Below are 23,638 nucleotides of genomic sequence, written 5' to 3'. Positions count from 1 at the left end.
GAATTATATATGCTTAGGAGTGCCAAATACGTAAATTATTTCACAGGCCGTAATTACCCCTAAAACTTTGAATTTTGCCTACACACAAACCACAACATGCCCTGTTTTTGCCAAATGTGAAGTTTGTATAAGGTAAAATTCCCTCAGGACACTGAGGAACATAGCATAACACCATCATATAATATTTTTGAGCACTTACTAAAGGAATATTTCGCAAAAGCTGTACTCTATCCACATGCATTTCACTTAGAACATCAATTCGTCCAAGTGTTCTCGCCGTGTTCGCTAAATGTGATATTGTTAGAACTTGTAGTTATGCCATGGCAGCGTTTTCAATTTCGTGCCGCTTCTAAAATACACTGATGACACTCTGCAGCACTTTCATACGTATTGCAAAAAACTTCAATAAACCCGTACACTCCTCATTTTTTTCCACACATTAGCCATAACATGTCACTTTCGTCCACAGTAAACAATGCGCCTAGCTTAATCTTTAGGCAAGAGCTGCAGAGGAACCAACTACAAACCACTTATGATAGATGAAAATAGGAACAAAAATTAGGGTTCAGTAATTATTTGCAATGTTTGCAATTAGGCCCCTAACATGAGAGCTTTGTCACATAATAAACTTAACATTTCCCTTATTTTTACATAATTTGAAATTGGTGTTTTGCACAGTTGTTCTAGGACATTGGGAAACATAGCGGATACTGACAGCACGACAGTAGAACACTTGAATAGGTAACTTTCTAAAAAGTCTGTAATTAGCCTACACTGTTTAAACATTTAACGCTCATTACTAACAACTTGCTTCCCTCGTCAACAAAATATAAACACTGTCCCTCGCATATTTCACCAAAGAGCCCAAGGAAAAGCAACTACATGCTTTATATAAAGCATAAAAATTGGATGAAGATTCAGTAATACTTCTGAATGCACATATTTAAGGTACACACTTCAAACTTATGTCACACGTCACACATAGAGTGGCCCCTATTTCCTAAAAATATGAAATTTGTGCAGTTTACGGTCCTTCCAGGCACATGAAGTAACTTTTTTAATGTTTCTTACAGCGCCTCTAAATGGGCCAAGAACGATGTTTTAGCAGTTTTTCATCAACCTCTATTTGACACATCAACTTCAAAATTTCCCTGCATATTGCCCATAACATTCCCCACATTCCCTTAAAATACAAACTTTGTGAATAATTTATTTCTTTCAGAAAACCATGAAAACTGGCATATAACATTTGTGAGCACTTCTAGTCGCAGTAACAGGTTTGCTTCAAAAATAAAAGATGAAATGCAACATTACTACAGAGAGCAACCATTCCCAGCAATGTGAAAGATTTGCCTAAATAGTTCTGCACAATTCACATCACAAAAGTGAAACTTTTTAATGCAGACAAAACTGAAGAGCAGACAAGTGCTGAATTTCAGCTGTGAACCTTTATTGCAAACGAAGTCACGTTTCCAGTGGTAATTTAACTTGTGCTGCTCAATTTGCTTATTCCTTAAGTGTTTGCCTCCATTCCAGAATGTGTATATCTTGCTTGCAGTAAAAATTCCAAGTTGAAAGTTAGCAACTGTCCTTGTATGTACTTGAGTTTTGACCTTGTCAAAAAGTTACGCTGTTATGCTGTGAGCTTTTCTCAGTTCCAGAATAACATCTCACTTACATGTAGATCGTTGAAAAGACCATCATCCTCCAGCCGACTTTCCAGGCGCCCTTGCCGAATTCCAGGAACATTGCATCTTGGAGCTCCCTCTTTAGAGAAAGAAATGAACACAAACATCTACATTCTAAAGAAGAAAAAGGGAGCCCGCTTATAAGGGTAACACATTGTCGTAACCCAGAGTCAAAAACTTGCCTGCATGCCAACAAAGATGAGGGTGATTGAGAATTCTGTATATGAGGAAAAGAGGATGAGAAGCAGCGGGAGAGGAGCAATAATGACGGTACAACCTTAACCCTCTACGAACAAACAAAAATTTTTTGTCGCCAAGTCTCTGGGTGGATGCATGTCAGCTGGTTCTCCCAGTCGGAAACTCCACAAGAAAAAAATATCTTTCTGTTGTGCTGCCTGTGCCAGCACAACCTGGTGGACCGGGCAAAGAGGATAGCTCAACACCAAGGCTGCCTCGACTAAGAGAGACCTTCCACCATAGGCAATGAAAGTTTATTCAGCCTCATCGTTGCCGAGTTCGGTTTCAAATACAGAGTTTCTGGCTACGTCTTAAGCCAACACTGAATGACAGGCAGCAAGTATCGTTTGTTGGATTAAAGCAGGAACAGAGGACGAAGAAGTTTTTGCACAGCCAGCTCACTTCCTTTTGAGAGCACGGTCAAAGAGAAGCAGACCATTCCAAGATATCTGGCTGCAGTAGTATCCCGCCGGTAATGTAGAGGAAACTCAATGTATGCCCTCCATTTCACATGCCACGAGCACTGTCTCCCCAAGTTCCAAACGAAGTCTTAGGTGGCTTGTGGTGAAGTTCACTTCCAGTGTACTGCCTGGTGTTTCCCCTGTTGTTGAAAAATTTTCAACAAAATATCTTTTTTTTCTTTTCATTGAATATCTTTATTCTGAATGTATTTTGCGCATTTCAATAAAAAATAAGCATTTGCTTCAAATATTTTTCTGTCTTGTCCTTAAAGTGTCAATAAGGCGATTGAATGTGAACTACATTGATGGATCTTGCATGTCTAAACCTAATGACAGTGATGCTGCAGGTCTCTCAATGCTAAATGTGATTGATTGACTAATTGAGTGATTGTAATTGACATCCCAAAGTAACAATGGAGTTACATTTCAAAGTTAAAGGCCACATCAATTTTGACTAAGGGTATTCAAAGTGCAATTTCCAAATCAAATCAAATATGAATGTTTTTTTAAAATGGTTATTGAATACTGAATCAAATGCTGAATATTTTCTAATTACCAAACAAGGTGAAATATAAAGTTTATGTGAAGTACGTCTGATAAAAAAAGCTTACTTATGTTTTTTGATAAATGCATGTAATGCCATTAAGAACTGGATGTCTGGTCGACTGATGAGCCTGTACAACTGAAAACGCTTTTTTTCAATTGTCTGGTTTGCCATCACAATTACAGTAATGAACCAAGATAACAGCATGTCATCAGATGCAAGTACAGTGTTGTGTCAATTGAAGGAGTCAAGTGTAATCTACAGCACTGCAAGTCAAAGTTGGGCCTGACCAAAAAAAATTTTTTAACCTTTATTCTACATGTCATGGTGCTGAAAGTTTCTACATGTATTTATTTATTTATTTACATGTAGCTTACAGGCCTTCAAGAAGGCATAGTGTAAGGGGGGGAATACGGTAGCATACTAGTATGGTGTCGAGAAAAAAATAAACATCAGCATAATGAAAGGAGTACGCACGGAACATGGAAAATTAATACATTAGCAAATACAATATATAGAGCAATAACAACAAATGGTAAACAACATAATAGCATAATAACATTGTGAACGTTTTGCATGTTATACAGTAGTAAGTATTGTAAAAAAAATTGGGTTTACTGAAATTCTTTAACTTGTAGAAAAAATGCAGGAAAATTACAAAACGCATGAAGTGTTTAGACGGTTGAAAAGGCATATTGATCGGTTAGCATATCACGAAATGCAGTGTGTTTAGATTGGCAAGCAATGGTATCTGGTAGAGCGTTCCATAAATGGACCGCATGGGGCAAAGCTGAAAAATTAAAAGCGTGTGTGTTGCCATAAATTCAGGTGTAGCTGAACTGATTGTTCAGTCGTTGTGACGTCGAGGATGCTTTTTTCAGGTTTGATAAGGTTAGGCCAACTGTGTGAACAAATCTATGAAATAATAATAGAAGGGAAATATCACGGCGAGTAGTTAGTGGATGCAACAAAAGATCGATTTTTATTTGGGTTACACTTGACTGATTACTATAATTTTTTTTAATAAAAACGGCTCACTCTATTCTGGATGCTCTCCAGGAGATCGATGAGGTAATTTTGATGAGGAGACCATATACAAGAGGCGTACTCAATTTGTGGCCGTACAATAGTTACCTAAGCTAGTTTTAGTAGTGGTGAAGGCGCACTTCTCAAGTTGCGGTGCAGAAATCCTAATAATCTGGAGGCGTTAGCTGAAATGGAGGTGATGTGTTTAGTCCATGAAAGATTGTGAGTAAGGAGCACCCCTAAGTACTTATATTCTGTGGTGTGGTCAACTATGTTAAATCCAGATGATAAGAAAAGTGAGAGTTAACAGTTTTTCGAGAAAAGGAAGCTACTTTGCACTTCGACACGTTTAGGGACATGAGCCATGTAGCACACCAATCACTGATATGTGCAAGATCATTTTGGAGTGCCGCGTGGTCAGAGGGACAGTTAATCGAACGGTATACAATGCAGTCGTCAGCAAATAAACATACAGAAGATGATATATTGTTTGGTAAGTCAATGTAAATTAAAAAGAGAAGAGGTCCAAGTACACTACCTTGAGGTACACCAGAGGTAACGTCAGAGAGGCCAGAGGAAAAGTTAGCAAGAAACAGTGAACTGTTCGCGATTAGTGAGAAAATTACGAATCCGTGATAGGGTTAGTGAGTCGAGTTTAATTGCTGAGAGCTTTGATATCAGGCGACTATGGGCTACACGATCGAATGCTTTCGACAAATCCAAAAAGATGCAGTCAATTTGTTTATTACTGTTCATATCAAAGTGTAAGTCTGACGTGAATTCTAGTAGTTGGGTTTCACAAGAAAATCCTTTTCGGAAACCATGCTGTTTCGGGTAAAAAAAAGTTATTACATTCAAGATGAGAATATATATGAGATGCGATAATGTGTTCCAACGTTTTGCAGCAAATGCATGTTAGTGATATAGGACGGTAATTATCACTAGAACTCTTGCTACCTTTCTTAAAGACAGGAACTACTTTTGCTATCTTCCAGTCTGTAGGAAGCATACCAGTTGTCAGGAATTGGTTAAATAGGTGTAGGAGAATTTTGCTTGATACCAGTATTGTGTTTTTTAGTATTTTAGAATTTATACCATCTATGCCAGAGGATGAAGACATTTTAAGGTTATCTATAAGAACGACTCCGCCTTTTAAAGTGATAGTGATGGTAGCCATGTACTGGAAATCAAAATCGGGAACAAAAGGTATGTTACAATTATTTTCTCTTGTAAAGACAGATGTGAAAAATAAGTTGAATGCGGTCGGACATTCACTGTCAGGAATAGGTGTGTTGTTTTTATCCTGCACTGAAATATTACTGCACTTATTACTAGGGTTAACTATGTTCCAGAATTTTCTTGGATTGCTTGTAAGAATTCCCGGTAAGTCTTTTGAAAAATATTTTTTCTTGGCGACCAATAAAGCTGTGCAGTACTCTTTTAGATAGCTTTTGTATTTATCCCAAGCCAATGTTGTTTGTACACGCTTTGCATTTTCATATAGGTGTTTTTTCTTGTTTCTCATGTATCATGATATCATGTATAATGATATGTGCTTACTTCAAATACGAAGTGCATTTCTGTTTACCTCATTTGGTTCTAAATTTATGCACGCTTTCTTTAATTTTCTGCAAAGATTTGCAAAATATCAGTTCCTCAGATTTTGCTAAACTGGGCATCAGTTGCTTTTTCATGATTCAAGGAATTCCCTAAGACCAATCTTACTGCTCTGCTTACCTAAGAACAAGAGTTGTGAAACTTTGAAGTTGAAATTCAGGAAAGTGTTCTTCTGGAGCTTAACATCTAAGTGTTGCAAATTTTGTTGCGGGGTAGGCAGACGGGTAAGGTTGGTCTTAGGGAATTCCTTGAATCATGCAAAAGTGACTGATACCCGGTTTAGCGAAGTCTGAGGAACTGATAATCATCAATTCTAAGCACAAATTTAATTATGAGAGGCTCGGATAAAATAAGAATCCAATCAGATAAACAAAAATGGACATGTTAAAAATAAGAATATGCCATAACATTACTTATATGTACAAGTATTTAGCACCCTAATTCAAAGAGTAAGATAAGGCCCGACCTATTCCATTAAAGAGATGCACCAGACATGCGATCGGCCAAATAAAAACTGCATTACCTAAATCAAGACAACAAATTCCTTGGCCACCTTGAGGCAAATTATTCTTATTTAACGACTGGAGGTCACCATATAGAATTGGGATACAAAATGCATTTGCTAAGGAACAAGTGCTTTTCTGCTTCATCCACAGCTGTCCTGTATAAGCATCAGTCTAGAAAGTTTACTACAGCATTGGAATAGGTAGTACTGTATACAGGGATGAGTGTTTTTCACTTAAAATCGTTGCAAAAAAGATTTCGTGCTTACCACTGCTCTGTTCTTATCGAAACATTGCAGAAAGATTGCATTTTATGGCCTGGGTCACTCAATGTAACATATGGCACATTTACTTCCCTGGCTTTTAAGGGGAAACATATGCAAAGTTGTCTAGTCTATGGAGGAAGCTAGTGGTTGCAAAGGCAGAAATAGCATAAACTCGTGTTGCCGCCTGTTGGCAGCAGCAAAAAGCAGCTGTTCCAGGTGGGTCGCCGCATGCTGCCTGCTTGTCTGGGAACAAGCAGCCCTCCAGGAACGGCTGCTTTCCACAAGTTTTTCAGCATGTCCCCACGAGGTTGCTCTCACACATGCACAGGATATCCACAGGTTGCGGAATGGGCGACTAAACGGAAAGTGCATGTGTGTTTTCTTCCTTTTACCACTGCTCTCTTTAATGGCTTTGGCCTTGTGAGTATTTGAAATAAATTAATAAATGAATAAACGACTATGCAAGGGATGTCTGGTGGACGTGTTCAGCCCAACCCAAGCTTCTTTTTTCAATGTTTTTTTTTTAATCTATCACCTCAATTATGAAATGAAATGTAAACACCTTCAGAGCCATTTTACCTCTCATTTCGTATGGACCATCGGTACAAAGGAGGTGCTTCTTTTTAACCAGTCAAACTTGTTTTTATTACTCAATTGTCCCTCAGACAAGGAAAGCATGGTAGAGTTTGTCCACCTCAATAGCATTAGCAACGAACTCGATGTATTCATAGCTGCACTTCAATAATATATGCAAAAATGTATTTTTATTCATGCGCTCTTGCTGTATTTCTGCTTATAATGCTTATAAATTTTGTAGATGCTTGCCTCACTCTCTTCTGTAATGCCCTATGTGGGCCTTGACGGTACCTCAATAAATCTTAAAATTGACGATTTCGCCAGAAGGCAAAGCACCGAAAGTGATAGTAAGGTTCAGTGTCGCACTGAAGGCGTCCTGGAGTGCTGGCGCGATGCGGAGCACCCGCAGTGGTGTTGCAGGCATCACATCTCAATGGTGCACCAGATCAGGCCAAAGGGAAACCATCCATGCGTGTCGGCGCCCAAAGAAAAGAGTGGATGGACTTAGCCTCCCGTTTACTATCCATTCTGCTCAGACCAGTATATGGACCAAGGCATGGTATATGCTGTGGTGCTGCTCAGCAAGTATAGTAATACAACCCAATAACAAAAGCCGGAATGCTGCCTTTGCTCCCGCGGAGCCAGATGAGTGGAGTGTGACTGTGTGTCCACTTGGCTTCGTCACTTTTACTGAAGAAAAAAAAGAACTTTGGCCAGAACTCGTCTATAATGAACATACAATTATAGGATTAGCCAAAATGTGCCATGTATGAGGCACGTAGTGAAGCCGGGCTCCACTCTCTCACTTCTCTCAGGACACGTTGCGCGTTCTGCCGGACATACCATGAATTCCGGGCATACCCAGAGGCCCATGCCCACGTGAATGACCCCCGTTTTAAACTGCACTACCTTTAGGATTGGCCGACAATTTTTGACCGTGCTATCCTGAGGATTTGTTCACATTTCCGGTAGGATATCAAGATATCCGGAAAGAAAACTGGTCCGACTTTGCCCAGAACGCTATTTGCATTAAAACCACTCTAAGTCTCTAAAGACCTTCTAACTCTCCATGTGTGTCCCATGCATGCACGTTGATACTGTGACAGCTTGTTGGCAACAGCACACCTCAAGTGCCCATATAACTGCTATCGCAATAAAAAGAACATCCGTATCGTCACAGTGCACAATGAAAGTATACATCAGCTCGATGTCCCTGCACTCACTGGGAACGTGCACTGCTGGTACACCCACCGTTGCCTGCTTAGGGTTGATGAAAGCAGTTCCTTGGTTCTTGCGTATGTAGTTGTCCCTAGCAGTCTTGGCATAGTTCCACCCGCCGACAAGGGCCCCTGTGCTCGCAGTATATAAACATGCTGACTTCACCAGTGATAGCTCCGGTCCAAAGCCATTACTGCACAAAAACAAGTCAATGTGAGCCCCTTGCACTTCAGCGGGATGCTGTATTCTGTTTTATACGTAGCAGGCAACATTACAAAGGCTATACTCGCAGACAACTTCCTGCGACAATGAAGCAAGGGCTATGGAGGCAAAGCACGCATACACAGAGCGCTCCTGAATATATTTCCTCATTCTCATCTGCTTCAGTTTAACCTGGGGATGTGAGAAAAAAAAAAAGACATTTTTACAACAGCAAAACCGTACAAAATGCACCACCGAGTGTTAAATCTGACCTTTCTCTTTCTCCTTTGCTCTTCCACGTTTTGGGAAATGTGCACATAGAAGCTAAGGTCATTCAGCATCTGCTCCAAGAATCCAGAAGCGCTGTAAAGCTATGCAGGACTACTCTGCACAGTAACACACATGCTGAAACTTTCGCTTAACTGCCGCAGACGGTAGTAGTCTGCGAGTATAGACTTCTCTCGGTGCTCTCATTCGCAACAGTGCGTCACATACAGAAGATGTGGGTATGCATCATGTAATTTCAACGTAATGTTATGTTCTTGCGCCTTTATGTTGCAAACTATGTTTTTTATTGCGTGAGAGGGTCACAGGTATGAACCTAGTGACCAGAAGTGAAGGACTTCAGCAACCTACAGCTAAATCTCATCACTTGTGCTCGCAACTATAAACACGGTGTGTCACATACCCAATGCACATTGGTGCAAAATTAATGCTTGCTTCAAAGTAACTTTATGTGCAAAAGTTGTGGTTGCGATATCATCATCATGAACCTGTTTTTATGTCCACTGCAGGACGAAGGTTTGTGCCAGTGATCTCAATTTACCCCTGTCTTGCACTAGCCAATTCCAACTTTCACCGGCAAATTTCATGGAAGTTGTAATATATTACTTAGTTATATTGCTTAGTGTTGTAGGTAAAAAGAAAATGCAATGCCAAACTGCAAAGTGAGGCTTCTTTGGCCACATCACTTGCGCATCTTCCACAGCATTGCTTGCCAAGTATGAAACAGTGCATATAGTAAGATAAAGGTTTTGCCAAGTAGGTAGTGCTTTTTAAGTTGCAGTGCACATATATAGTACATTAAAAAACGGCGGTGGCAATGCTACATTCAAAAACCTGCCGTGGTTGCTTAGTGGCTATGACATCGAGCTGCTAAGCCCACGGTCGAGGGATCAAATCCCGGGCACAGCGGCCGCATTTAGATGGGGCGAAATGGGAAAACGTTCATGTAAATGGGAAACACCCATTCAGGTGCACGATAAAGAACCCCAAGTGGTCCAAATTTACGGATTCCCCCACTACGGCATCCCTCATAAACAGATCGTGGTTCTGGCACGCAAAACCCCATATTTTAATATTTTTTTTTATTTTCAGAACACTGCCCACCAAGATTGTTTTAGAGAAAGCAAGCAGACTAACACGTAATTGGAATTTTTTCTAGGTAGGCATCACTTTGTTACAGCTCTCGGATTCACAGTTTTCATATTTTGTTGTACAACTCGATACGCTACGTTCATTGTAAAGCCTACAGGGTACACTTTCAGCACCGGTTTGTTCCGGACCTCAGACTGATAGTACGAAGCTCTGATCAGCATTACAGGCGGAAGTGCACTGTCCAGAACCTCGTTTCGCATGTAGCGGTTATTTAAACGCAGTGCGTGGATGACAGTCGTGCAGCTATGATGGTGAGCATCGAGAATTTGTGGCTCCGATTTCATGTTGTTGAGTGTACGAAATCACAGCGGGTTTGAAAAATTAGGTTGTTGGTACGCTTTGAAACTTATTCGCGGAGTTCCAATAAGTACGAAACCAATCAAGATAACGCGCGATACACAGCAAAACGAGTTGCGATCACTGATCCATCCATTGTTGAGCTCACTTGGTTCCCGCACACGTAAATGATCATCACCAAGTGTTTAATACCGGTGTCACACGTTCACCTTTGATCGCGATCAAGCCGATCCGGATGGAAATTCTCGACTGCGATTGGCGCCGTCGCGCAGCTTGCAAAAAGGAGCCAATCACGACCGAGAAATTCGATCCCGATCGGGCTTGATCGCGATCAAAAGTGCGCGTGTGACACCCGTAATAAGTGAAGAGGGCACTCGTTTGATATAGGTGTGCGCGCGTCCGCACCTCATATCGAACATCGCCTTCAGACGGTCCATGCCGGTTTCGTTCGCCAGAATCCTGCTCTCTCGAAAATCCTCCGGACGAAACATCTCGCTCCGGAGGCCCTCGGGCGCGCTGCTAATTTTCGCTTCGTCTTGGAATTCCATCGCGGTGACTGCTCAACCACAAAACTCAGGATCGACGAGCACCCCTTGGGGCAACGTCCACACAGCAGTAATGCAAATCACCGAAGACAGCTGTTCTCGTTCATAAATCTAACAGCGGTGCACGTTAGATCGCTCTTCGGTTGCCGTGAAAAAAGTCGTGCTGAAAAGCGCATGACCCCGCCGGCACCTCACGTGCACATCACGGCACATGGTGTAAGCAAACGGCCGCCTAAATAGGACGAGCTGTGGCATGCTACTATTTTCACGTCTCATTTGTTCTAGTTTATTTTAGAAATTTTATAGAAAACTATATACATAAATATTGCCATACATTTTGCTGCAATACCTGTAAAGTTAAGCTTTTGTAAGTGAAGTATTAAAATTTACGGCCTAGTGTTCCGGCTGTGACGCTGCTCGGAGCAACGGTATGGACACCATAGCAACGGCTCTGGAGCTCGCTCGGAGCTGAACCGAAACCACGGTCATCATCATCGTCAGCCTACTTTATGCCCAGTGCAGGCAGGACGAAGGCCTCTCCTTGCATCACCCTTGTCCTGCGCCCACGAATTTCCTAATTTCATCGCTCCGCCTAGTCTTCTGCTGTCCTCGACTGCGTTTCCCTTCTCTTGGTACCCTTTCTGTAACCCTAATGGTCCAACGGTTATCAAACTTGCGCATTACATGACCTGCCCAGCTCCATTGTTTTCTCTTGATGTCCATTATATCGGACATCGTTTGCTCTCTGATCCAAACCGCTCTCTTTCTGTCTCTTATTTAAGTTATGCCTAGCATTCTTCGTTCCATCGCTTTTTGCGCGGACGTTAACTTGGTCTCAAGCTTCTTTGCGCCAATCTCCAAGTCTCTGCCCCCTATGTCAGCACCAGTAAAATGCACTGATTGTACACCTTCCTTTTCAATGATAATGGTAAGCTCTCAGTCAGGAGCTGACAATGTGTACCGTACGCGATCTAACCCATTTTTATTCTTCTATGAATTTCCTCCTCACGATCAGCGTTCCCTGTGATTAGTTGACCTAGGTAAACATACTCCTTGACAGACTCTAGAGGGTGACTGGCGATCTTGAACTCTTGTTGCCTTGCCTGGCTATTCATCATTATCTTTGTCTTCTGCGTCTTAATCTTTCTACGTCTTTATCTGCGGCCTTCTCACGTCATCGCTAGTTATACGCCTCGTAAAGCCACCTAGCGGACGCTTCCAACAGTACACGCGGGAGAAGTAGCAGACGACAACCCTTTGCAGCAAGGGTGGCTGAAGTTCGCGGCTGCGATTTCTCCTTTGGTCGGGTGCCAGGCTGCTTCTTCTGCGGTGACAGCTGTAGGGAAGATTCTGACCTCTGTGCGAGCGGGTATGAACACGATGTTACCGGTGTTTGGGACAACATGGTCCACATACGTGCAAGGTGTGTCCCGCAGACAAACGCGAACCCCATTTGCATGACGTGGAGCTCATGTTCACTAGCCGATAAATTTTGTTGAGTGATGCGATCTCTCGATGGTTTCTTTTTATCCTACCCTTGCCGCAGTGCTGCTTCTGTACCTGAATAATAAGCACCCGTCGTTAATGCAGATTTATATCAAACAAATCCGCACGGTGAAATATCTGCATATGCCGTTGTGATTTTTCTGCCGATGAATACATGTGACATCGCCGAATAAGTGCAGTCGAAGTCGCCTCAAGAAGAGTAATTGCCAATTTAATGATGGGAACGCGTACACTAGCCAACGAAGTCGCCGAACACACGGGTTAATAAAAGCGCGTGTTAGTGCTGTACTGCCGATGCAATTATGCTGCATACGCCGATGAACTACCGTTCCCGCTGCAGTTTGTGCAATTTTAAATTCCCCAAGGGAACTGCTTGGAAATTTACAAAGCTAAAGACTGACTAACTTTTCAGTATTTTCTTATATTACTAGAGAGAGGTGCCACATGATATATTTAAAGGCAAATTTGTCTGGCAGCGCCAGTCAAAGTAGATGAGCGCTGGCGGCAAGGCCCGGTTTAGTCGTCTGCAGCGTAAGTTTAAGAAAGAATTAAGTTGAGTATAAAACTCACATGCAAGAAGGGACTACGTTGTGAAATAAACAAATCACTCGGCGTGTTAAGTTTGCTCAGGCAGCATCGAGGTGTGATGACTTCCCAAACGGGACGCGAACTTTTCAGCGAGAAATGGAACAAAAATACCATATGCAGCAGCTCTTAGCAATTCTCGCCCTGAACTACTTATTTTCTAAACACATTTCCAAAAACGCAAACAATATCTAAGATGCACTCGGGCGAAAAGAATAAAGCTGTTAAAGAAGCACTTCCTTGGTATCATTCCGTTAAGACACAGCGCGATTTATACCCTTTACAAATAAAAGGCAGGATGAAAACTTCGCAGCTCAAAAGAATCGACAAGAGTTATGCATGGAGCAACTAGCAACAGTTAAACATGTGCAAGCCACGCATAATATAGATGTAAATTCATGAAGTGCGCGACAGCTGGTTCGAGGATTTACCGCGCCACATGAAACCAACAATTTCAGTTCCTGCAAACTTCAGTAGCTTTAACATACAACGCAATGCGCTCGTGCAGTCGTGCTGCCTAGCTAGCACAACGCGGTAAAGAAGCGGAAAACGATATAAGCGGCAAACAGCATTCCGAACTTTAGCGAAATGCCTTTAAACCTCATGCTGCACTGCAGACGAACTTCGTTGCACGCGTCTAACTATGATCGAGTGGAAAAAAACACCGACGAGACAAAGGAAAGGATGAGAACAAGAAATTTCTCTTCGAAGCGACGATCCATTTTTGCTACCGTTGCTCCCGCTGATGAGGCTTTGCCGGTAATGATTAGAACGGTATCGCCGGCACGTTTTCACCGGTATTTGAGCCCCCCACCCTGCAACAGTTCTTCTTCGACATTCCCTGAAGCTTTGGCCACCCCACACATCCGAATGGTGTTGCCTATCTTGCTCTGAAAACGTGAAACGTGAAGACAGACAAGCACGATCAACGACACAAGAAACTACGGCGCGCGCCAGGCTCCTCTCCCGCGTGTTCTGCGCACGTCCGCCACCAGTGGCGCGTCCGTCGGCGTGCACGGCGCGTATCATGTTCATTACTGTTTCTAATGGAGGTATCCCGACACCTCTGGGTACTGTACAGGTCAGTATAGAATTCTTCCGCTGCTTTTATTATATTTTCGAGATTGCTGATGATATTACCCTGCTTATCTTTCAGTGCATACATCTACGTTTGTCTTACGCCAAGTTTCATTTTCATTGATTACAGGCTGCGTCCGTTTTTTACGGCTTCTTCAGTCTTTCTCACGTTATAGTTTCGAATATCACTTATTTTCGCTTTGGTGATCAGTTTTGACAGTTCCGCCAATTGTTTCTTATCTCTTGAGTTGGACGCTTTAATTCTTTGTCATTTCTGTATTAGGTCCTTTGTTACTTGGGAGAGCTTAATTGCCTGCTGGTTGCCTTCGTGCTTTGCCTCCTACTTCAATTGCTGCCATCTGAAGCCAGCCTCGTTACGCTTTCATCCATTACCTCTATGTCATCATCATTTCTCTGTTCTAAGGCTGCATATTTGTTTGCAAGTACCAGCCTGAATTTGTCTGCTTTACCTTTACTACCTTTAAGTTGACCTGTTATTTCTTGACCAATTTTACTCTTTCTCTGTTCAAATTGAGGTGAATCCTAGCCCTCGATCACTAACCTATGATCACTGCACTTTACCCTACTTATCACTTCTACATCCTGCACTATGTTGGGATCAGCAGAAAGTATGAAGTCCATTTCTTGTTTCACCATTATAGGGCTTTTCCAGGTCCACTTTCTGTTGCTACGCTTCCTGAAAAAGGTGTTCGTTATTCGAAGCTTATTCTTTTCGGCGAATTCTACCAGCATCTTTCCTCAAGCGTTCCTAGAATCGACGCCATAGTTTCCAATTGCTTGTTCCCCAGCCTACTTCCCCCCCCCCCCCCACCTTTTTGAATTGAAGTCGCCCATTACTACACTATACTGAGTTTGCACTTTTCTCATCGCTAATTCAACATCTTCATAAAACTGATCTGCTTCATCATCATCGTGACTGGATGTTGGAGCGTAGGCTTGTACTACACTCTTAAACAAAATTACACCCTTTGGGTCGCATCTTAATTGTCACACAACGATAATCGTCATCTGTCTTGTCTGTGTTTTCTTTCGTTAACGCTGCGAGCCCGGTACTTCCAAGTCACGAACGGCAAGTTAGTCTTTATTCTATGGCTCTAGGCTGGAGCGCGCTCGACCAATGGCTTGATGAGAGGCCGCGGGTCCTGTGCCTCCGGGATCGCAACAGACGCAACTAAAATCTCGAAGGCAGGGCTACGTGATTTACGTTTGCAGCGGCCACCGCAGCTAGCGCTCGCAGCCGATTTTTTTCCAGTGACTCTAACCCAGGTTAGAGTTACTGTAGCATATACATATCATGAGAAGCCAACAAACACTGACACCAAGGAAGGCTGTGGGTTCGTTTCCCACCTGCGACAAGTTGTTTTTTCATTCACTTTAATTTCCATTAATTTATCGTTTCTTTATTTCATTCATTAAGCACAAGTAATTTCTCCTATGTTGTCCTTGGTGTCAGTGTTTGGCTTCTCATGATATGACTAATAGAAATCGGGCCCCTCGGTTTTTTTCTTCTCGTTTGTAGCATATACAGCAACTCTAACCCAGGTTAACCCGGGTAAAGAAGAAAGGGGCAGGAGCCAGCTTGTCGGCTCATGCGGCAGGCATCTAGTAAAGAAGGCATTGGCCCGGGCATAAAACCTCTATGGACCCGGGACGTGTGCTGGCTACCACAAATCCCGTAATTATAATTCGTCCATATTCCATTACAATCCATAATTATAATGCCATCATTATGAGGCTAGCGGCGCCACCCTACGGCTACGGTCTAGAGCTTTCCGCGCGAGTGGCTGTTGTTGGCTCGTGCGCTCCTGCGGCTTCCTTTCGTTGGCTTTCACCGTATTCGCCATTTTGGTCAATGCTGTGGCGTTTACTGTTCGCGGCAAACGCCAAAACGTCGCCCAGGCGAGCTAAAGGTGTTGCGCCTGCACTTCATCACCGGCGCTAAACTATTAAAGCGAGTCCGTGCAAGAAGGAACTGATCCGGCAGCATTCTCATCAAGGTGAGCCTTGCTTTCGGGGATTCCGCAATCCACAGGAACCGAAGCGGCGGTGGCATAGGAGACGTTTACTAGGCACGCTGATCGTCGAAGTGGTCGATGCTGGGTTCTGTACGTTGCGGGATCCATTATGAGCGTCTCAACCCTGGCCCGTCATCTTCAGTGCTTTAAGGAGGAGCTCAGCAGCAGCCCGTTGCCACAGCGATGAGCATTGAGTACCTGCGCGAGTACGGAGACATGGAGCCCGGCGACTACGACGGCACCGCGATGCCCGGCCCTCCGCCGCCACCACCGCCCCGGGACGAGCGGCAAAGGGACCGCGACAGGTGCAACCTTTTCAAAAAAATAATTTGCACGAACACACACGCTGTAGTAAGTGTCTCGCACCAAACAATCACACTGCCCTATGTTCCCGCTGCTTTGCAGGGACCGACGGGGCGAGCGAAGCAGAGGCCGAGACCGCGACTACAGGGGCAGCGACCGCGGCGGTCGCGACCGGGACCGGGACCGCGACCGGATTTTGGACCGGGACTACTACGACCGCCGGGACTACGATGCGGTACGTACCGCTTTCCGGTTTGCAGTTCTGCGCCGATCGGGTGCATCCCGCGTCTCACCCGTGCGGTCCCCACGACGCCCCTGAATCCCCACAGTCGCCGGCCAGCCGCGACATGGCAGCCCGCGATGTGGACTACCGCGACCTGGACGAGCCGGACCGGTACCGGCGGAGAGAATATGACGACGTGGACCGCGAGCGGCCCCGGCGCCGCGAACGTGACCGGGACCGGGACCGGCTGTACCGGGACCACTCGTGGGACCGCGACCGCGGTCGGGACAGAGACCGCGACAGGGACCGCGACCGGGACCGCGATCGAGTCCTGGACCGCCGCGACGAGATACCGAACAGCACCATCATGGTTCGGGGCATGCCGGTGGAGACGACGGACGCGGAGGTAGAGGCTTCATTTCGCGAAACTTGCATGTTGGACTGAGCTGTTGATTCTGGCAACCGTGATCAGGAATGGCGTAGCCGATATCTCTAGTGCGCTTGCGTTTATCTGAAAGGCCTATAACCAAACTGCTTTAGCTGACAGAACTCTCATTGCGTAGCGTCATGCCTAATTATCAATGTAGAAGCAGGCATACCTTTGGGATGTAGGTATCATAACGACTGATGATGATTGGCTCTTAATTGTTGCTATACAAAGTACGCAACATACTATGTGCACTATTAAGAACCACAACGGTTAAGTTAAGAGCATAGCCCTCTACTAAATTGATCCAGCTAATACGAACACATGAGGGTAATTATACATCTCTTCAATGCTTTATCACACTTTGTAGCTGCACTCGTGCGGCCATTAGAAGCCACTGTAGCCACGTGTAAGTTCATTATGACTTGACAAAGTAGCCGTTCGTGTTGTACGAAAACTTTCTGTAGTATGTTGCATAGGTGCAGAGACACCAGGGGTGTTTGCAAAACTGTGAGTATTATTTTTTCTTGAAAAGCCGTGCAGTGTGCAGAAAGGTGCGCAAGTTACCAACCCCCGTCTGCTGCTAATGTCATGGTGTGTTGCAAATTTCGTTTGCGCAGCACAAGCAACATCAACGCATCAGTTGGAGTTGGAGTTGGGATGCTTCTATACAGAATTCAGCAGGATCGTGAATTGAGTAAAATTGCAAAACCATTGCCTGATAGTTTCAAAGAGTAAAATATTTAAACTGCGGTCAGTGACAAGTCAAGAATGCAGCGAAGGGTCTTCCCACCGAAGCGATCTGTGTAGGGTGTCCGTGCTCCAGAGAAAGTTTCCCAAACATTGTCCCGTGTTCTTATTTTTAACAGTTTTGCTTATTCTTCTCTGCTTTCATTTTATTTCAGATTTCTCAGTGAGTCGGCATTTTTTCCTTTTTTTTTTTGTCCACATTCACTGCAGCACTCGGCATCCTTTCTTGTCTCACTTGTTCAGAAGAAAATGGAAGCCCACCGGCATATAATCGTATTACAAATGTTTGCGATATACAACTGGTGCAGGTTCACCTTCTTAGTGGAGGAACCAGCTGCTGCAGAGATGGGGGTTTCGTTTTGTTGGCCTGACTAGCAAGGCAGACAATCAGGCCAGCTGTCTTCTTATTGAAAGATGCGGATCATAAAAAAGTAATCTTGTTGAGTAATTTGAGTGAACAAAAAAAAATACTTCTTTTGGAGTCTATTGAAATAAAGATTCACACAGACAGTGATGCAAATGTTTACGACGAATGCATCATTGTAGACTGGAGGCACCCCAGCAGCTGGGCAAAAGCATATTGCAATCACGTGCCATGCATACAAACCACCAGGATCAAGATGTAGATGATAATATGTTACGCAACTTCATGCAAAAAATACCAGGGTGATGGTACAACACTATCAGCCAGCCCAGCTTCTGATCCTGCTATGTCGAAGCCTGCTGCAGGACAAACATGCACATCGAAGAGTGATTAGGATAGGGATTATCCTGATGTTCCTTCCAAAAAGCCTTTTCCTCGTCATTAGCTGGGCGTACAGAAATGTTTCGGAAATTAGCAGTGCAACGTAGACAAGGATGAAGGAAAAGAAGAACACGACATTGGCGCTGCGTCCTTCCTGCTGCGCCTTTCCTTAGTCCTTGTCTGTTTTGCGCTGTTAATTTCCGAAACATGAATCACCGCCAACTTTCCCGAGCTTCTCTTCTAGTACAGTGCAGAGTAGTGTTTGCACATTTCAGCCTAGAAGGTGGCCAGAGACTCCCGACTTTATTTCTCCTCACGCATTGCCAGGGAAGAAGTCTCCCGACTTCACAACCGCATCGAAATTTTAATATGGCTGAATTAAAATGGCTAAATACAGTGACATGGCATTATTCAACATTCAAGCTTGGTCACAGAGGTCACGAAAAATGACTACTTGTGAAATAAAAAATAATAATTAAATGATGCCACTGGTGCCTTTTTACCCACTCTCTGCATCGGGGTCTGGCCGGATAGCATATTTGTTTTATTTATTTCTGAATCTAAATTTCATATTATTTATTCATTTATTTTTAACGTCTTTATTTTGTTTACTCATTTTATTATTTATTTTCTTTTTTAACTCTTGTTATTGTTAGTCTTACAGGAAGGGTGCATGCTTTTGTTAAAATTTTATTTATTTTATTACGCCTTGTTGATGATTATCAGTATAAATTGAAATGCGAGCAATTCCAAAACCACTCAAATGCTTTGTTCTGCTTTGCAGGTTCACCTGCATTTGCAGCAGTGACCTAATTCAGAATCCAAGAAATCTTATGCTTCAGACTACTCCGTGCCTAGAAACTTTGACAGAGCAATTACACCTCTCACTTCCCTTATGCATAACAGGTGTTTGGATCAGTTATTTTTTGTCCATATTTTAATTTATGCTAGGGGTATACTCCAAAGCAATCTTGGCAGAACCTGCTGAGCTAGTAATTGTTGTTTTATTAACAGCCTCTAACTTGCGCTTTAGAACACGATGCGAGCACCTGATAGTTAGCGGATGTGATTCCACATCACGGCCTCCGAGATTATATCAGGCCGCCCACTCTCAGGCGCTAATAAGGGGGAATTCGCCGCTGCATTCTGAATGCGTCACTGTCTACAGTGCGTCCTGTGCTGGGTGTGGTCGCTATCTCGTGATCTACCCTCTGCTTGCTCACTGGGCACCACTGGTAATTGGGGCATGTATTTTCTCAGTAGATGTTGCATCGTTTGCCCCACTATGTGGGATGTTGGCTTTTGTGATGCTATCATGCTCCATTTCGTACGTGGCAGGCAACACTACTAAGGCTGGAGGAACTGCTTGCATCTGTGACCTGAAAATAGCATGTCGCATGTAAAAGAGATAGGCGTGTGTCACATGATTCGATGTAACAGTCTCATACTTATACGCCGCAAAATATGACTTATTTATTACTTCGGAGGTGTCGCAGATATGAACCTATTCACTGCCAAGTGGGTGCAGTGACACGTTTCTGCGACCAGCAGTCATACCACACCGCTCATACTTGCAATCAAAACATTGTAGGTCGACTTGGGATGGTCCACAAATTGTAGTAGAACCTTGCTGACATATTGTTCAAGGGACTGCGGAGAAAGACTAACAGCCGGGAAGACAGTGAGGAAGGCCCTAAATTGCCGCAGCAACATCAGAAACATCCCTGCATGCAGGTATAATTAAGAGGCACATACTATGTTCCATGGCAGTGGCCTGTTTCCACTTTTAATACGCTTCACCTCATAAAATGTCTGTACTGTGGCTAAGTAGACTTTAGGGAGCTTGCAAAACCTACAATCGCGCTGTGGTGGGCATATTGGAGCTGACGATCGCATACTTCCACCATTTCATATTTTTGAATTTGCATCTGCACTGCTAAATTTGCTTGACTGCCACATTTAAACACAACGTATGATGCGAGAGCATTACAGAATGGCGAAGTATCAAATGGGAACGCAATACATAGCCAATAGGCTTTAGGTCGCGACCGCGACAACTCGATGTAGCAGCCGGGAAAGTGCAACACCGAGGAACATAGCAATGCAGTTCCACTGTATGTGTAGTAGTTATTCCATAGAAAGCATTGTAGACAACGAACAATTGCACTGTGAAATGTGCGGAGTGAAATTTCTAAGCCTGTACTACCCGTGTACCTTCCACAGCTTTGTGCGCTATGTATGATATGGAGTACATGGTAGTACTCAAGCCTTATAATCTGTAGAATAGGGCTGGGCTTTCTTTTTTTGCTCGGTTTGTTAACACTTTTGCCGTGCATACAAAATTATCTTTTTGTTTTCCCAATAGATTGTTACTTTAACATTTAACTTTGACAGTGCCTAGAGTGGAGAGCTGTTCTTGCTCTATGGCCAAGGGGCAGACACGCTCTTTGGCCAAAGCAAGCTGGCAGACGACTTTGGTTAATCCGCCCTTTTGTGCCTGCAGCTTCGCAATGAAGTGGTTCGCTATGGCCTTGAGCCTAAGGACATCAGGCTTATGAAGCGCAAGGATACAGGTGGGCATCCTTTGTTGTTCTTTCTTAATTTGCGTGTGTTGAAAAACCATTTGTGACCATTAATTTCCCAGTGATTGAGTGCTACCGTTTTGTTTTAGAATGTTGCCATGCAGTTGCACTTTTGTTGTTTGTATTGTCAACTCGCTTTCTGAAATGACCAGTTGTAGTACCTGCTCATAGTATTATGGATTTTTATGGCTTGGACAAAGCTAAAAATAATTTATTAGTCAAGCAGGGGTGCATTTGTTATGTGCACCCGGCAATTACAGTTCTGCCTGCTGTAACGCGTTTCTTGTAATCATGCGTTCCCACCTGTTGTGCTTCCTGTAAACAGAGCTTAGCTTTACAGGAAGCCATGAATCGGATGCATGTTTCTAGTTTGGAGATTATGCTTGAACAAGTATTGACTAATGTCTTCAGATTCAGACTGTGAAGTATCTATTGAGGTACGTAGACATGAGAAAAGTACCTTCCTTATGCGAAGGTAACAAGATTACTGTTAAGGACCTTCACATCTTGTATACAAAGTCAATAATCAATCCTTGTGCAAACGTAATCTCTAATGGGTTTAATTGGGAATATGTCTGTTTTGTGCCGTTATTGCGAAGAGAGTGCAAAGTGTGTTTGGTCTCGCTGCTCATTGAAAGCAGATATTTGCCCTGCCGAATGAATGCAAACATGTAACTGATTTTTCTGTAGCCCTAAAGGGACACTAAAGGAAAATATTAAGTTGAGCTAGATTTAAAGGTTAGGCTTCTGTAATGATGAATTTGTCATTCGTACCGACAACAGAGCTCTTATAAGCGAGAAAATGATGAAAATGGAAAATCGGGAGTGGCGCCCCCTGTTGTGGAGTATGGTGCCTCTTTCATAGGACATCAGCGTCCTGGGTGGCTGACACTGCAGACAAGCCAGAAGGCGGAGACAAGATGTCAGAGCAGACGAGAGCCCCTGCACTGCACATATCAAGAGAGGGAGTCATGCGGGGGGGCGAAATGTTTGTCTAAGAGCAAGCCGCAGAGGGTGCTTCGAGGAGCACTGCCTGTGCGAGTTGAAGGATCAGAGACTGATCCACAGAAAGCGGCAGAGGAGAAGGTGACCTGCAGATTACGTTATGTCCTCAGTTCTGGCGCCGGCAATGGGGGCGAGACTTTTGGTGGCAGTTTTCTACACGACAGTGTCATGTATTGGCATTCAGAAGACAGTGATAGACATCTAGACAGATAAGCTCTCAATCTAACTGAGCTTAATATTTTCCTTTAGTGCTCCATTAAAATGACAGAATTGTCATATGCAAAAGCATAAACACAGTTCGTAGATGCATTGCTAATCCTCTTGCAAGCCCAACAAGGATGTTGACTAATTTCCTGAGGTTTCTGTTTGATCTGTGCTTTGCGAGTGTGCATTCCCCTCCTGTGTTGTTACTGAGTCTCACTCCTGGCAGGGCTTGTAATGGATGGGCGACAACTGCAGAGGGGGTTCCATAGGTTAGACATTTGTCTTGAGTTCCTGTATTAGTTGTTCTGCAAATTGTCATACAGCATAAACCGCTTATAATGTAAGTCGCTCATTTCCGCACTGTAAGCGGTGCCGCACTATAACCAAAACATTTATTTCAAAGACCGTGTGAGTGCAAAACATGTGGACCAAGCAGCCACGTCTGTCCAGTAATCAAAGCCTGTGACTGGGATGTACCCTCGCTTTCTTTGATTAGGTATTTCATCTCGCACGGCTGCCTTATAAGCGGCATGCATATAATACATAGGTATGCTTTTAATACTATGGGAAGATAAAGCCGAGTCAAAGAGCATTATATATCCTGTCCTGCACTACACGCGGTTACATTATAAGTGCTCTGTGCTGTACACTGTTTACAGTTGTGTCATCCTGACTTGAGATATTGCAGGTTGCTTTTGGAAAGGGTAAATGAAATAGCAATTGCTCTAACTTCATTGTGAATCTTTGAGGTGCCATCATAAGACACGTTAGGTTTTACAACACAGCTTTGGTCGCGTTTTCAACTAGGGGTGTGCAAATATTTGAACTAAATGCTAATTGGACAAAGAAATTAATGTAGCTTTTAAATACCTGGTATTTAAAAAAGTAATTAATGCCACCTAATATACTCATCCTACCACTGTGGGCTCCGGAGACTTGCATGTGACCGTAACACAAATTGCAGACGTAGTACCATTGTGCGCTGTAGTGGCAGCATTGGGGCCACATACAAAACACTAATGTGGAGTTTCTGTAGCAATATTTGTCAAAGTAAACCTTTGTTGCAGCAGGATTGCTCTACTCAAAGTATTAGCGTGAAAAGCAAACCGGCAGAAGCGCAAAATCAGTGAAGTGTGTGAAGCAGGAGCCTTGTCCTAGACTGGCATAGAGTAGGGATTCCTTCCGCTCAGTTCTGTGCTACTCTTATCGTCCACTGTTCCCTGACAAAGCTCAAGGAATGGCAATGGCATGTAATCATTGCACAATCCTGGCCCGGTGTGATGAGAACCCAAGTAGCATTGGAAACGACTCCAATGTAGTCCCAATGCAGCACCAGCATTATCTGATGTCGGATCATTACCACTTTGTATTGTGCATGCAGTTGGCTCTACTTTCTGAGCCACTAAGGAAACGGCTTACCGATGGGGCTCACACTGCTAAGGCTTTGGCCAGACACATTGCGCGGTGCCAGCCTCCTATGTAAGCCAAGGCCTCCGAGATAACGTGTGCTTCCGATCTCAGAGGCTGTAGGAGAATGAACATCACGGCCAAGTGAGGAGAGTAAGGCAGAAGCAACTTT

At 43.7% G+C, this 23,638-nt stretch overlaps 2 protein-coding genes across 4 annotated transcripts in view; one reads left to right on the top strand and one right to left on the bottom strand.

Moving 5' to 3' along the window:
* 140up (RPII140-upstream gene protein) overlaps positions 1 to 10,860 on the bottom strand; it is a 40,518-nt gene extending 29,658 nt beyond the window's left edge. Inside the window, exons 1-3 of the mRNA XM_075704135.1 lie at positions 10,477 to 10,860; positions 8,170 to 8,329; positions 1,679 to 1,767 (exon numbers count right to left, since the gene is read on the bottom strand). Of these exons, the coding sequence (XP_075560250.1) occupies positions 1,679 to 1,767; positions 8,170 to 8,329; positions 10,477 to 10,619 (392 nt within the window). The 5' untranslated portion in view covers positions 10,620 to 10,860. The remainder of the gene's footprint in view (positions 1 to 1,678; positions 1,768 to 8,169; positions 8,330 to 10,476) is intronic.
* Positions 10,861 to 15,633: 4,773 nt separating this feature from the next.
* LOC142592594 (RNA-binding protein 5) overlaps positions 15,634 to 23,638 on the top strand; it is a 67,880-nt gene continuing 59,875 nt past the window's right edge. For 2 of the 3 annotated variants that reach the window (XM_075704130.1, XM_075704128.1), the window contains exons 1-4: positions 15,634 to 16,125; positions 16,226 to 16,358; positions 16,453 to 16,752; positions 20,772 to 20,841. In XM_075704130.1, coding sequence (XP_075560245.1) covers positions 16,004 to 16,125; positions 16,226 to 16,358; positions 16,453 to 16,752; positions 20,772 to 20,841 — 625 coding nt within the window. In that variant the 5' untranslated portion in view covers positions 15,634 to 16,003. The remainder of the gene's footprint in view (positions 16,126 to 16,225; positions 16,359 to 16,452; positions 16,753 to 20,771; positions 20,842 to 23,638) is intronic. The other variant, XM_075704129.1, reaches the window with a different exon arrangement.

This window comes from Dermacentor variabilis, chromosome 9 (genome assembly GCF_050947875.1).
Source record: "Dermacentor variabilis isolate Ectoservices chromosome 9, ASM5094787v1, whole genome shotgun sequence".
Classification (NCBI taxonomy): Eukaryota; Metazoa; Arthropoda; class Arachnida; order Ixodida; family Ixodidae; genus Dermacentor; species Dermacentor variabilis.
The sequence above is the reverse complement of the archived record's forward strand: the minus strand, read 5'-3'. Positions and strand labels throughout refer to the sequence as shown.